Genomic DNA, 15,878 nt, shown 5'->3' on the forward strand with positions numbered 1-15,878 from the left:
TGGCTCTTTTTTCCTGATTGTTGCTGAAAATTCTTCATAGACATTATATAGTATTGACTGCTAGTGCGTCAACAGAAGAAAACCATCTAGAGTGGTAAGACTTCTATTTCAAGTTCTCTGTCTACTATGTGGTGATAGTAACATGCTTATATGGAGCTTTACTATTTATAAACTTGTTTGAATTATAAAATATTATATCTTAATATAATTAAGATATAAAATATTATATCTTAATATATAAATAATATAATTATAATTATATAAATTATAAAATATTATATCTTATTGGTGACTGTTTTATATGACCATGGAGGATCAATGTTAAAACTGTGGCATCAAGTAATGTTTTAGAATCAGGAGTGACATGAGATAAAGATACAAGTAAAGATTTTGCTTTTTGTTGCTAAGAGTCAGATTTAAGCAAAATTTTGAGAGAGGTAGATGATTCTGATATCTAGCCCCTTACTGAGTTTTCCATTCTTGCTATAACGTTTTCTTCCATCAAAATTCAAAAGACAGGACATTTATATATATCCTTTTAATTTAGGAAATGGTGGCATGAAAGGTTTCAGAATTTTAAGCCTCTGTCAACAGATAGGAGATATTTTTGGTCAAGGAGCAGTGTATTCTTTCTAGTACATCTAAATTTACCCCTCCTGGCTTCAGTATATTCACATCCCTGGCTTAATCAGGCAGAAGCTCTTAGGCCAGCAGAGATGGCTGTATTTCCCCTGGGTCTAACTTCTGGAAAAGTAAAACACAACAATAGTGTCTGATTTTTGCTTCAAGAGTTTAATGCTTATTTCACTGGTAATTAAAGGGACTCTGACAAAAATCCTTTCAATAAAACAATGTTTAGTTGTTAGATCAGGGGTCAGAAAACTACAGTCTGGGCCCAATTCAGTCTGTCACCTATTTTTTAATAAAGTTTTGTTGGAACATAGCCATACTTGTTTGTTTATATATTGTCTCTGGCTGCCTCATGCTTCACAGCAAGGTTGAATAAGTTGTAACAGACTGTATGGCCCCAAAAGCCTAAGATATTTACTATCTGACTCTTTACAGAAAACATTTGCTAACCTTTCGTTTCATTAACACTGGAATAGCTCAGACTTTTGTATATTTACTGTTGAAGCACATACAATCATGGTGAATAAGTTATTCTAATTCATAGTCATTAATAAGTTAATACAGCTGAAGTAGGTAGAAAATGCAGTTGCAGAAATCTGATGAAACTGTATATTTTAGTAGTATCTGCTCTGCATTTAGTCAGTTCTCTTTCAAATGCAAGGTCTGCTATTTGTGAAAATCAGAACATGATTATGTCATAAATTATGTGCCAATATTAGTTTTTTTGTTCACATTATTTAAATATAGGATTTGAAGGTGGAAAAAATTTCAGGACCAGATTAACCAACAGTTTTTGTTTATGCTCAAGTTATGACTATTTTATAGTCTTAACTAAGGCAGGATATTGTAGAGTCATAAATGCATTAAATAGATTTGATCTTCTAAAAAAAATTAAAAGGAGAACACAGAAATTAACTTGTCATTTACCTGAATGGTATTTTAAACAGAGTTTCTAATATACTGGACTGAATTTCTTAAATGAACATGTAAAGCTTCATAGCCAACATGCTGTTTGGTTTACTTGCGTGTAGCTTTCAAATTTAATGTGATCATAAGAAAAATCTTGACCATTGTTTATTTTAGGGTTGGATTAGTAGAATCTAAAATTCGTGTACTCGTTGGAAACTTGGAACGGAATGAATTTATTACACTTGCCCATGTGAATCCTCAGTCATTCCCAGGAAATAAGGAACATCATAAAGAGTAAGTTAATTGTTTTTTTTTTTTTTGTTTTGTTTTTTTTTTTTTTTTTTCTTTTTCTTTTTTCTTTTTCTATGGGTAAGGGCTCCATGGAATAATTGTTTTTTAATATTATATTTTTTATATAATGTTATTTGACATATGCATTGTCTCAGATCAATTGTGAGATTGTCTGTTTTATTTTTTTGCAACATTACTTATCACCTAAGAATGCGAGATTGTTGTTTAATAGCCATTGATGGGGATATGTGATACATTATGTTTGAGTGTGAGTGGCCGTGCTTTACAAATAAGTACACACAACTTTGATAGCCCACAGACCCTAGCAAAAACTCCATCATAATTTGAACATCCTTAAGTATAGATTCAAGTCATTTTCAAAGCCACTTAATCCTCTTTAGAAGGACACAGATAACTTACCAGTGTTCTGGATATCAGTTTTAAGAATTTGGCCAACCCACTGTAATCTATATTTATGAGATAGAGACATAGAGACCAAGTTCTAGTTATGAAATAGCATCTATAAAATTATTTAAAAGTTAATGGAAATTCTTAAATTTTACTTTATACTTTATAGCAACAATTACGTATCAATGTGGTTCCTCGGAATAATTTTTCGGAGAGTAGAAAATGCAGAAAGTGTCAACATAGACCTGACATATGATATACAGTCATTTACTGATACAGGTAAGACTTTGTCAACATAGAACTGTGGTTCTCAACTCTAGCTATAATTCAGTGTCATCTGCCTAGGATATGGCAGGCTATATTGTTTTAAAGTTCCACAGTTAGTTAAGTGAATGCCATACATCCATATTGCTATTAAATAACAAAAGGCATGTCAAATAATTTTGAAAGCATAGTAAGTGGAGGGAAAAATTGTAGAAGAATGTGTATGCTACGCTACCATTTATGTAAATAAGAAAAAAAATATATATATGTTTGCTTACAAATGTATAGAATATCTCTGGAAGGATACTTAGTTTTAAGAGAAACTGACAAAGGTGGTTGCTTCTAGGTCAGGGAACCAGCTTCTAGGGGACAGTGGTGAAGAGACTTCACTGAATACTCTTAAACCCTTTTTGAGTTTTATACCATGTGAGCATATTATTTGTTTTAAAACAAAAAGAAAGAAACAAACTCTGCTCGTGTTCTTATGTACACAGCCGGGGTTTATAGTCACAGTCATAAAGATGACTTGATTTTTATGTTTTTTATGTGAAGTATCAGTAGGTACAGACTTGCTGACTATGTTTCAGGATAAATGAAAGGAATGTCTTTCACAGCTAGCTCTCTAACAACACCTCTCTGGAATATCTTACTATATCTGTTATAAATTTGGGGTTGTCAGTAATCTGGAATAGTATACATTCATACTGTTAATATTCTTGGTTGAGCGCATCTAAATTTCCTAAATCCTTTTGTACTGGCTCTCACATTTATCATGAAAATACAGATTCTTGTGCTTCCTCTTAGAACCACTAAATCACACTCTGAGGATGGAGCCAGAGAATGTGTAACTCGAACAAGCAATTCTTTTATTGCATTAATGTAATATTAATTACAACATTACATTAGATATATATTTCCCCATTCTAATTCGGTCTCCAATTTTTCAAAAAGAAGGTTGGAGGCTGAGCGTGGTAGCTCACGCCTGTAATCCTAGCACTCTGGGAGGCTGAGGCGGGCGGATTGCTTGAGGTCGGGAGTTCGAAACCAGCCTGAGCAAGAGCAAGATCTCGTCTCTACTATAATTAGAAAGAAATTAATTGGCCAACTACTATATATAGAAAAAATTAGCCGGGTATGGTGGTGCGTGCCTGTAGTCCCAGCTACTCGGGAGGCTGAGGCAGAAGGATCGCTTGAACCCAGGAGTTTGAGGTTGCTGTGAGCTAGGCTGATGCCACAGCAATCACTCTAGCCTGGGCAACAAAGTGAGACTCTGTCTCAAAAAAAAAAAAAAAAGAAGGTTGAGAAGCTCTGTTATTAATAGATTTATAAAATATTCTCTTCCAGATGAGGAAACTTGAGGCTTTAAGAAATCAAACAATTTACCACATTTCACAGTAATTGTTATACAAAACAAGCCTCCCATCTCTGGCTTCAGTGGGCTTATAATCTAATTAGGTATTCACAATTAAAATATATTAAGAAATTTGTGTGGTAGTTCATAAAACTGATTTTCTTATAAGGTGTGAAAAGCACTGCAGTGGGAATCTAGAGCTGTATGTATTATGATCCCAGCAAAGTATTCAGAGCTGTTGAGCCTCATTTTCTACCTGTACTACAAAGACATGCTTGTATGTAGATGGCTTCTGATGCCTGACATTGTATGACTAGTGTGAGCTACAATAGTAAAGCCTCATGGAGGACAGCTTGAATTGCATCTTGGATATTTGGTATAAGAATTACCTTAGACTTGGGCAAGTAATTATGAGGAGAGATTGCCTTTTGGGAAAATAGCAGAAACAATGAAACTTTTTTCTGATACATTTGTTTTGTTAATGAGTTTTGACTATGAGAATATGGACTATTAGAATATGGACATGGTAAAACGAGTTGATTCTTGAATAGAATTGCGACATGATAGAAATGTTTTAGGAATATTTGTTTTCTAAGAGAGGTGCATGCATGCATGCTTGTGTGGGTGGGAGCGTAGGTGGTGGTAGTGGTGGTGTGGGGAGATGTTGAAGATAAATGTATTTCAGAAAAATCAGACAGCCCTTGGTTCAGAAAGAATTTTCCCATTTAACATATTAACATTGTTACAGTGTATAGACAAGCAAACAATATAAACATGCTAAAGGAGGGAATGAAAATTGAAGCAACTCATGTAAAGAAAAAACAACTTCATCACTACCTTCCTGCAGAGATTCTTCAAAAGAAGAAAAAGGTGAGTTTGTAATCTTAACTCTGTGTGGTTCCATTCAGACAAATGATCTGGGACTAAATTTGCATTCTTACAGCTCCCAAACCTATTAAGGAATTAAGGATGGTATCGACAGTCCAATCTAGGACTAAAATCTCATCTTCATTAATGAAGATAATTTGCTTATATGTGTTTCAGAATTGTAACTAGTCTTTATGTTCTCGTTTGCTTTTTGAAATCCTAAAAGCTTTCACCTCTTTCAGCAAAGTCTCTCTGATGTCAGTCGAAGTTCAGGCGGACTTCCATCCAAAAGATCATCTCTGGATTGCAATTGTCTGGATAGCTCCAGAGACACTGATAATGGAACACCTTTCAGTTCGCCAGTGTCTACAAACAAATCTTCTAAGCCTGATAGCCCTCCTGCCGGAGAAGTGGAAAGGTTTGTATTTCAAATTTGTCCTTTCAGTCTTCTGTTTATTTGAGGATAATGTAAATTTTTCTATACCTTTGCTAAATGCCTTTTTTTTAATTATTAAAAGATTTTATTTTATAAGCTGCTAGTCAGTTTCTATTTAGAAATACCTAACAATTTGTGGGCATCCCATAGGAGCTGGTATAGGGTTATGAGCATATGGGATTAGATAAGTACACAGAACTATACAAATTTTCTGCTTAAATTTTTCTCTTAATTCTCACTGGATCCTTTGCCTTTTTTCCCTCTTTTCCTTCAATGCAATGTTAAAGTAGGAGTACTTTAAAGAAAGTGTTCCTAAATGGTATAATAAGAATGTTTTAAATAAGTAATATTTAAATCATTTAATGATGATAATTTAACCCTTTTATTAGGAGTAGTGCTGAACCTGCTGCTATAATTGTGGAGAAGCCACAGAGTGTCCCACCAGCACAAGGGCTGTCCATTCCAGTCATTGGTGCAAGTAGGTATCTAAACTTTTATTGTTAATTATTCTACTACATAAATATTTAGTTATTAAAATCTTTTCCTTCCTTTTCAGAAGTTGACTCTACAGTAAAAGCTGTATCACCCCCAACTGTGTGCACCATTCCTACTGTAGTAGGACGAAATGTCATTCCTAGAATTACAACACCCCACAACCCTGCCCAGGGACAACCACATCTGAATGGAATGTCAAACATAGCTAAGAATGTTACACCCAAGAGATCCCATTCTCCATCCATAGATGGGTCTTCTAAGAGGTTGAAAGACATAGAAAAGGTAAAGTTAAAACTTTAGTAGTGATTTGATAGTTGATTTTTTTTTTAAGTTAACTTACTACTAAAGAAACTTAAAATTCTCCATAGTTATGTTAGTGTTCCCTAGGAGTTGACTGTTTGGAAAGAATATTGACCCAAACCCTAAAGGAGTAATATTAATTGCTCATCCTAAATTCATATTAATGTGTCAAAATTTGAATGATTAGTCTAAGTTTCTCCATGATTTACACAGAAGTCATTATTGGTATCTATCTTATTTCTTATGTTTTATAATGTTGATTTCCTCTGCTTCCAGTAGGTGGTGGTAAAACTATATTTTATTTGTTAGAATTTGACTTGATGAAAAGATCACTCAAACTGTAGAAATTAAGGGTAGCAGTTGAATTCAATCTAATTTAAATTCTCTTCCTTCCCACTCCATGTTTGTAATAGTTTTTGATGATAGCCTAATCACTAGTCTCCCAGTTTATATAGATTTATATGTTTTTTGCAGGTATGTACTAGCAACTCATTTTAATGTTTTAATTTTAGTTTATTCGACTTGAATCAACATTTAAGGACTCCCGTGCTGCTGAAGAGAGAAAAAGAAAATCAATGGTAAATATATTAATAGTGTGCTTCAAGCCAGGCGTAGTGGCTCACGCCTGTAATCCTAGCACTCTGGGAGGCTGAGGCAGGTGGATCACTCAAGGTCAGGAGTTCGAAACCAGCCTGAGCAAGAGCCAGACCCTGTCTCTACTATAAATAGAAAGAAATTAATTGGACAACTAAAAATATATAGAAAAAATTAGCCAGGCATGGTGGCACATGCCTGTGGTCCCAGCTACTCGGGAGGCTGAGGCAGAAGGATTGCTTGAGCCCAGGAGTTTGAGGTTGCTGTGAGCTAGGCTGACGCCATGGCACTCTAGCTGGGGCAACAAAGTGAGACTCTGTCTGGAAAAAAAAAAATAGTGTGCTTCAGAATATTTACTTTAAAGAGGCATGTATCAGGAAAAGTACTATATTAGAAAGTAGATCAGATTAGATCTTTTGCGTTTTGGTTCTACTGTCGGGTTTGGATCTACTGTCGGGTCTACTTGTGTTTTATTTCAAGTAGGAATAAGCATTTGCATATAGGAAAGAAAGTTTTCACTTATAATCTTCTGTTTTTAGGATACCATTGGAGGAGAATCTATGCCTATTCCAACTATTGATACATCACGCAAAAAGGTAACAGATAATCTTATTCCTAGGTAAAAACTCATAGGTAATCTATAAGTACCAAAAGATTATTAAGAGCCTAGCACTGGAAATGGATAAGGTATTTGTCCCTGTCTTCAAGGATAAGCACTGTAGTTGGGATTGGAGTTGGAGATAGCAAACGAAGTGTATAGTCCTGAATGTGTGTACCTCAAAAGTCTTGAAAAGGGAGTAGCTAAAGAAGACTTTATGATTTATTTATGTTTACACTTTATTTTTATTTCTCTTTAAAGAAGCAGTTGGGTGCTTAGCACAGGAATTTTTTTTTTTTTAGAGACGGGGTCTCGCTCTTGCTCAGGCTGGTCTCCAACTCCTGAGCTCAAACAATCCACCCGCCTCAGCCTTCCAGTATGCTAGGATTACAGGCGTGAGCCACCGCGCCCGGCCCGCACATGAATTTCTTACCAGCACCTGATAGTTTATCTTTTGTTTTAGACCACTGCTTACAGTCAAAATTTAGGCCCAATAATTAGGAACCATGCATGTTAATATTTTGGAGGAACCAAATGTAGCAGTGTACATAGTAAATATCTTTAGACCACAAGCTAAAGAGCTCCTAAATTGTAATTTCAAATTTTTTTTTTTTGAAGAATTACTATTGAAACTAATAATAATATGTAGTGTTAAGCGTGGTTAGCTAATTAGCAGATGCTCAGAAAGCAGCCTTTTGTAAATCAGAGAAAGCCCTTCTCTGAGAGTATACAGGGAATGCAATGCCTTGTTTTCACCCCTCTCATTAAAGAATAAAGGTTCTCATCACAATCAGCTTCACCCTGCCAGGTTACCCAGGATGTATTAGCCATTTTAAAGCAAAATATTATCCTCACAGCCTATTACTTGTAGCATTTGTAAAATTTCTCATTTAACAGAAGACTGAGTTACAGGCCATTCTCGGTAAATTGGCTGGGCGAGGTGGTGTGCATCGTAGTCCCAGCTACTTGAGAGGCTGAGACAGGAGAATAGCTTGACCCCAGGGGTTTGAGGTTGCAGTGAGCTATGATGACGCCACTGGACACTGTACTCTAGCCTGGGTGACAAGAGCAAGACTATGTCTCAAAAAAAAAAAAAAAACAGAAACACAAAAACTGAGTTACAAAAAATATGAATTATATTATGTGTGGTAATGGAAGAAAAAATTTTGACATGTTTAAGTATAAGAGAGTAAAATGAGATGTCTAGATTTTAAAATATTTCAAGTAAAGGGTAAGTGGATATACCAAGTAAATGTGGCAAAATTTTAATAATGTCTGATACTTGGTTATGGCATCTAAGTCTCCATAGCCTTATTCTGTACTTTTATGTAGCCTTAAAAGTTTTCATAATTTTTTGAATGGATGTGGATATGATATAGATATTTGTTTAGTCAAGGTAACACAAAAGGAAGATTAGGTAGTCATCTCTTGACAAGAAACTAAGATACTATTTCCATCCCACATAAGTCTGTATTTTAGGAGTCTTTCTTTGCTTCTCAGTTTCTTGGATTTTTGCCTTCATTATATAATAACCTTTGATACCCTCAGAATCCCTCAAACAGATGTCCCTGAATTTCACCATCACCAAAGTTACTTAGCTTGATTACAAAGTTCAGTTTTCCTGAAAACTTAAGTATCTCACAATTGAGTTATAGTATTATTCTCCATTAATGTATTATAGAAACTAACTGAAGGACTTAACTCTCAAATAACCAACTTTTCCTTCACAACACACATTTTTTACCTCATGTCCCAAGAGGATTTAGTCACCATGCACTTCCTATTTCTCTTTACCATTGCCTGACTTTAAGGAGGGCTGCATTCTTTATGCATTTCTGACTCCTGACATGGCCATTGGTTTACAAAGTCCTCTTTTCCTATACCTGTTCACACTCCTGCCACTTCTACCCTTTCTCTTATCTGTCCATCTGCTTTTCTCCTTTGACTGTAAAAAGGAAAAAAGTTTCAAAAGCAAGAAACATGTGTGACTACTGGAAGGAAATATTCAACACATAAACTTGAGTGTTTAGGAGCTCAAAGGATTTGGAGAAAAACTTGGGAGTTTTGTGACTGATTTAACTAGTTGGGCCTTCATAATATATATGTGCTTTTCCTTTTTTGTTCCTGTTTTTTCCTAATAGAGACTGCCCAGTAAAGAATTACCAGATTCATCATCACCAGTTCCAGCAAATAACATCCGTGTCATCAAAAATTCCATTCGACTGACCCTTAATCGGTAAAAGCAGTGCCTCCTCACTTAAGTGAACAAGCAATCATTTAGTGGCATAGATGCAGCCACTCTTTTTCAAATAGAAGTGGCTGTCACACATAAAACCAGGTGAAAGTTACAGTCATCAGCCTAACGACCTTGAAGTGGTTTTGAACTCTCACACTTTGACCTGCAGATGCTGTAGCATTCTCTCACTGATTGCTACATACACTTCTGAAGATCACCTAATATCAAATTGTCATCTACAGTATTATGGCTTTGCATTTGGAGGTTTTACTGCCTTAACTTTCGATGCTTGTTTCTCTGTTATGGGAACCAGTTCTTGGCCACTTGGACACCGATAAAACAAGTCCTGAACTCTTTTTTTTTTTTTTTTTTAATTCTTATGTTGTAATCATTGTATAGAGCTGAAAAAGTTGAAAACAAAAAAAAAAATTGTCTTGTAATTTTCCAAATGTTAACACATTTATTTTCACATTGAAGCCACTTTGTGAAACCTGAGATAAATGAATGTGAGGTATCTTTTCTGCTTTCCTCATTTGTGTAGATGTACTGTCTGTTCTGTTAATTTAAATTATTTTTTTTCCAGATTGGCACATGGAATATTTAAGCTTTTATTTTTTTGTGCCTTTCTGTCCAAATGTTGCATAGTTACCAGGGAGGATTAGTCCAGTGATTACATAAGAGTTGGGCACCATAAATTCTCTATATTTTGCCTCCCATGGAGGCCTTTGAAATGCATCTTTATTAAAAATCAAAATATAACCAGGATACTGAAAGTCAGTATATGAATGGTGAAATTGTTACATATCCTATCTCATGCCATCTTGTTAGTTGACTGGTATTTTTTACTGAGGAGCAACTCATTGCAGCATCAACAATAAGATACCCTTAAGTATGGCAAACTTGTATTTTTGAGGTGTAAAATTAACTTGGCATGATAACTCCTGACCATTATTTACCCCACAACTTCAAACAGTTTCTTCACAGACTAGGCATGCAGAAATAAGCAGTGGATTTTATTGAAACTTAAAGGCATTTTTGAATGACATTGTTACCAACCATTAATTGGCTCAGGACCTTTGTAGTTTTTATTTAACTATATGAGTTGTCTTTTTTACACTGCTTTTTTCAATGCATTTCTTAATATTTTTTAAGTTTCATGAACGCATGCTCAGTTTATTAAAATCCATAACCATGTAATTCTTCTTGTAATATGTTGATTCAGTGTTTTGTAAATGAAGTCGTATGTATTTTCAGAGTATTTTTGTATGTACTGTAAGATACCATCTTTTCAAAGAGAAACCTTTAAAACCTTTACTGTCTCTCTTTAGTCTAATTTTTTAAATATGGATTATGCTTGAATTATTATATTTTAAATGAAAATTATAGATTTCACAGCCAGGAATGCCAGTATATATTACCTTCTTCAGCTTTCACTCAGCATTTAGTAGTAGGTCCAATAGGAAAAACACAAAATGTTACATTGAACAGTTGGGGCTGGGGGAATACCTGATTGTGTATTTTATAGGACGCCATCTAGCCAGTGGAGAAATAGTAACCCGTTTTCTCTTGCAAGCTCTTTACCATTGAGTTGAAATTCTTGCATTTTGATTGAAAGCAGTATCCTCCCTTTCTCACTCCTGTTCCCTGATTGCTAGGTTTCTGAAATGCAAAAGCTAGTGTTTAACTTATACAGAGGAAAACATGGAAAAATGACTTAGAAGTATAGAAGAGCAAGGAAAAAATGATTGTTTTGTTATTCACTTTTTATATAGCAAAAGACAAGAATGAAATCCCATAACCAGGTTGTAGCTTCCTTGGCAAAGCTGTTCTCTTAACTGACCCTTTTCCTTTATTCAAATATTTTGGGATTTGTTCTACAAATATTCTATCTGAGCAAAAGTGAACAATTATGAAAAGACTGAATAATTGTTACCTGACTCCAACTTTTGAAAAATTATTTAGTAAGGGATTTGATTAAATTTTATATACTTGATGTGTGTCAATTTCTCTATTTAATATCTCCTGCTTTTAAATTGGCCTTTTAAGTCTCTTTAAGAATTCCCTATATATCCACATTTACCCTATTATGTAAACAGATTCTTTGGAGTGACTAGTGGAATTTTTCTTTAAAAAGAAAGCAATAAGCCTATCCCTTGTACTATAGTATAGTCATTTCTCTTGGATTAAGAGTCCATTCAACAACCAAGACATGTTCAATGATTCAACATTAGAACCCTCAAAGATAATATTCTTCAACCTATTTGGTAACTGAGGAATTGATTAGATACTTTTGAGATGGTGAGTTTGTCAGAAATAAAGTATTTTCTATCCTGATGAGAGTAGGTAGAACTTTCAGTACATTTTGTTACCATAGTAAGGGGCTTCCATTGTACTGGTTACAATTAGGTAAAAGGAGAAGGTATGGACTGGGATCATGATCAGAAGCACTAAGTACATGAGTTTGTTTTCAAGTATGAAACTGTACCTAGAAATACATTTTATAATTTCATATGACTTGTTCTTCAATATATAAACATGTTCATTTTCACAAGGGTATTAAGTTTCAATCTGATTTTTCAGTAACTAGCTCTGGAGAATAGTATAAGTGAAAGGAAAGCAATTATATCCTAGTTTAAACCTTAGAGACTTAAACTAATTCAAGATAGGAGGTACATGACTTAAAACTTTGCAAAATTGGTACAGGAGAATGAATTTGAAAAGTCTGTTAGTGCTTAAAATAAGAGCAACTTTGTCTTAAGGCACCAATTGAGCAGTATTAAAATGCTTACTTTACTATAGTAGCAATAATTCAAGATGGACCGTGTCAAAATGGGTTAAACTATGTACCACAGCTTTGAAATAGGAATTCCTAACTTGGGATCATGAACCCTTAGGGAATCCTTTGTAATTGTGTATAAGAAGTTTTTGTTTATATGCATTTTTCTGGGGAAAGTTCATAGCTTTCATCAGCTTCTCAAAGTGGTTCATGCCCAAAAAATAGTGGGATAGGGGTTAGGAATCACCAGGATTGAATAATTCTGTAATATTTAGAATTTCCTTCATTTGATTTTGTTGTGGTATATATATTTCTGAAAATATACCACAGCTCTTAACTATAGTAAAACGGGCTGATGAAGGACTCTGGAACACCAAATTTCTGTTTATATACTTCAGTTGAAACCATGAAGTCTTCAGCATTTAGACAAATTATGGTTATCAGATTTACATATGTCCACATGATAATTTATATTCATTAACAGGGTAAAACTTTAGTTCAACAAATTTCCACCTAATATTGGTTAGAGTACAATAGCTTAGAATGGTCATTAGAAATGGTAGAAAATAGAATTGATCATTAAAGATCCTAATCCTTTGAGTTCCATAGAATTAAAGTCCTCTCTTGCTCCTCCATGTTTGTGGTTCAGGCCAGAACAGACCAACTAGAACAATAAAAAAATATTTTTTATATAAATAAAATTGTGTGTGTGCTTAAATAAACAACTACCTATTGTCCAAACTTTAGACTTTAAATTGGTCGTGATGATAGTAACAAATAGTACTGATAATGGGAGAAAACCACCAGTCTTGATAATGGTAACTATTTCCTTAAGATTTTTAAAAAGAATTGTACAAAGTCACATCCTTCCCAAATCCCTGTTTTTTCTGAGATAATTTTTCCAATATAATTTTATATTTGAAATTAGTTGAACATAAGATGATCATCAGCTTGCTATAATTTTTAAGCTGTTGCTGCATTTGAGCAAAGACCCGGGCAATTACCTTATAAAGTACTTAGGATATCTTTGAGGTAAATGGTGCTATATCACTCCACAGTATTATGTAAAATGAATGCAGCTGCTGTTCCTTTCTGGATAGCTGTTTGTGTAGTTCATAATTTTTCCTGCCTTTTATTTGGTTGTACACACGAGCCTCATTTGTCTGGAATAAGTAATCAAATAAACTTGCTTTGATAAATAGGTGATGATTGAGTGATATTATTTGGAAGTAACTCAGAAGTACTCAAGTCTTAGGTATTTTTCAAACTGACAACCATTTTGGTCATTTACCACTCAGACACTTTTTGGTAAATAACAGTATCCACTTAATATGAAAGCAAAGCTCAGACTCAATTTTCCTCACACAGAATTATGCATTAAACATTTATAAGCAAGCAGTGGCTCAATAAATACAACCTGCTCTGTAAGCTTAACAAAGTGTCCCAGCTTTCTGTTGTAGGTGATCTGACCACATTTTCATGGAAGGGCCACTTGAGGCATCTCTGTCAAGTACTGGGGGCAAAACTGTTATCCTTGTAGTCAGGATCAGGTAACCTGAGTCCTCAATACTAATGGCTGGACACAGGTGCCTTTAGCAATCAAGCTTTGGGCATTATCCATACAAGTTATGGGGTTTGTTACATTCTCACCCCTCTCCTTGTAAAAAGGGACAGTGGCTTGTTTTTAGCCAATCTACATACTAGTACTGGATTCACAAATGAGCTTGTGTCCACATCATTAGGATTATTAACAAGCTATTCATGTCACCAGTGGAAACACATTTGACATTTATTAAGCTAATTAGCAAAGTCTCCTATATTGACTGAGTTTTATGGATAACAGGGCCTTTCAATTGTCACTTGTGGAGTATGGGCATCCCGATTGGATTGTCAGCTAACCATCCCTGGAGTATGAATTTCTGATTGGGGCAATTCTCCTAGAATATTGTAAATTGCAGAACAGGTTTTTTGTGCATCCAAATATGTTGTATTAAGGGCAAAAACAGAATGTGGTGCTTTTAAATTCCCCATTCTAAAAACTATCATTTAAGCCATATGATTTACTGAATAGTCTTTAAAAAGACACACTTTGGCTGGTTCAAGTGCAGTGGTGTATACAGCTAATGCATAACAACCAGTTACAGATTCCTTTGTTCCTTCTTCACTCCCACTGCACAGAGACTTCCATGACATCCTGGCCAGGGTGAATCGCTCTACTTTTTCAACATGTTACTTGCACCTGTAACATTTATTTTAACTTGTGTAATGTTCAGTTTACTTGTTTGTTTCCCCTGACAAGATTGTATGTTTGAGAATGGTGACCTTTATCCAAGAATCTTTATCTAGTGAATGCCCAAAAAATGCTGAAGAGGAAAACAATATTCGTTTGGGGGAGTTGTTTAGTTTTTTGCTTAATCTGAATTCGATTATCTTGAAGCGAAGCCTGATGAAGGAACTAAGAGGAGAGAAGGCAAACAAAACTTAACAAATACTGTTAAGACACATTTTCCAAACTTCAACTGTAATCCTTAGTAAGAAATACATTTTATACTGTAAACCAGCACATGTATACATACATATATGAATGTGTGTATATAATTTATATATGTATGTGCACATATAATTAAAACAAGTTCACAAAATGTTTTCCTTACTAGAGGTGTAATAGGGATTTTGTTTTCATTTTTTTAAAGTGCTTGTTATTTCATTAAGGTGATTTTACTACCTGTCTTGAGTCATGACCTGCAGTTTGAAATATATTACATTAGAAGTTCTCTCCCCAAAAGTTAACCTCAAATGTGGGTCATCTTTCTTTATTCTGTCTGTTCTATAATGCAAACTGTTACTGCAAACAGTCCCAGAAAGGACAGTAGTATGAAGGAAGTAAGAGAAGTACATGAGGTATAGAAAGTCATTTCTCCCAAGGAAAAATTCTTACCTAAAAAATTTAACATCTTTGCATCAATCAGCAACAAAGAGAAACCATAAAAACCAAAAATCATAAAAAAGCACAAATTGGGACATTTGGAAGGTATTCATCTTAATATTGGTCAGTTGACCTCAGCTGGCCAAGGGATGACATCAGTCATACAGAGTGGACTGGGATAAACTGAAGAATGGTGGAGATATCTTATCAACCAAGATTTGCTCAAGTGAGATGCATAAACTACTCATTTGGAAAAATCTGTTGTACGCGGCTCTCGTATAACATCCCAAATCTCTCTCGTATAACATTCCAAATGATCCAGAAATGCAAGGATACTAGATTATAGGGGTCCAATAATAAAAGTATTACTATCTCCTGGGAAGTTCCAGACCATAATTATAAAGACATTTAACATGTACTAAACATTTACATTGTGCCCTTTTAAACATTATAGCACTTAATCCTTATGATGACCCTATTATCCTTATTTTACAAATGAGAAAATTGAGACTTAGATTACATAACCAGTTTTAAATTGCATAACTATTAAGTAGCAGACTCAGGAAGTAAGATTCAAAATCCAGTGCTCAACCACATACCTCATTTATGAAAGAAGTCAGATGGAGGCATCAAATCCTCACCACCCTACATAGTTCCATATCTGGAACTTTCGAAGGTAGCCTGGCAAGCAGCAACAAATGGTTGTTTGTGTCAAGACACAGGAGGCACTGTGGCCTCCTGCAGAAAGCCCATTTCTAGCCTGGCTCTGCCACTTACATCTGTGTAACTGACACTTA

The 15,878-nt window shown here is 34.7% G+C and overlaps 1 protein-coding gene across 3 annotated transcripts in view; it reads left to right on the plus strand.

Annotated features, from left to right (window-relative positions):
- PAPOLG (poly(A) polymerase gamma) overlaps positions 1–13,356 on the plus strand; it is a 37,198-nt gene extending 23,842 nt beyond the window's left edge. Inside the window, exons 13-22 of one of the 3 annotated variants that reach the window (XM_012764828.2) lie at positions 41–94; positions 1,714–1,833; positions 2,408–2,517; positions 4,602–4,723; positions 4,963–5,138; positions 5,546–5,634; positions 5,713–5,933; positions 6,464–6,529; positions 7,085–7,141; positions 9,285–13,356. In XM_012764828.2, coding sequence (XP_012620282.1) covers positions 41–94; positions 1,714–1,833; positions 2,408–2,517; positions 4,602–4,723; positions 4,963–5,138; positions 5,546–5,634; positions 5,713–5,933; positions 6,464–6,529; positions 7,085–7,141; positions 9,285–9,383 — 1,114 coding nt within the window. In that variant the 3' untranslated portion in view covers positions 9,384–13,356. The remainder of the gene's footprint in view (positions 1–40; positions 95–1,713; positions 1,834–2,407; positions 2,518–4,601; positions 4,724–4,962; positions 5,139–5,545; positions 5,635–5,712; positions 5,934–6,463; positions 6,530–7,084; positions 7,142–9,284) is intronic. The other 2 variants (XM_076000805.1, XM_012764829.2) reach the window with 2 other exon arrangements.
- Positions 13,357–15,878: the final 2,522 nt, after the last annotated feature.

This window comes from Microcebus murinus, chromosome 3, assembly GCF_040939455.1.
Source record: "Microcebus murinus isolate Inina chromosome 3, M.murinus_Inina_mat1.0, whole genome shotgun sequence".
Lineage (NCBI taxonomy): Eukaryota > Metazoa > Chordata > Mammalia > Primates > Cheirogaleidae > Microcebus > Microcebus murinus.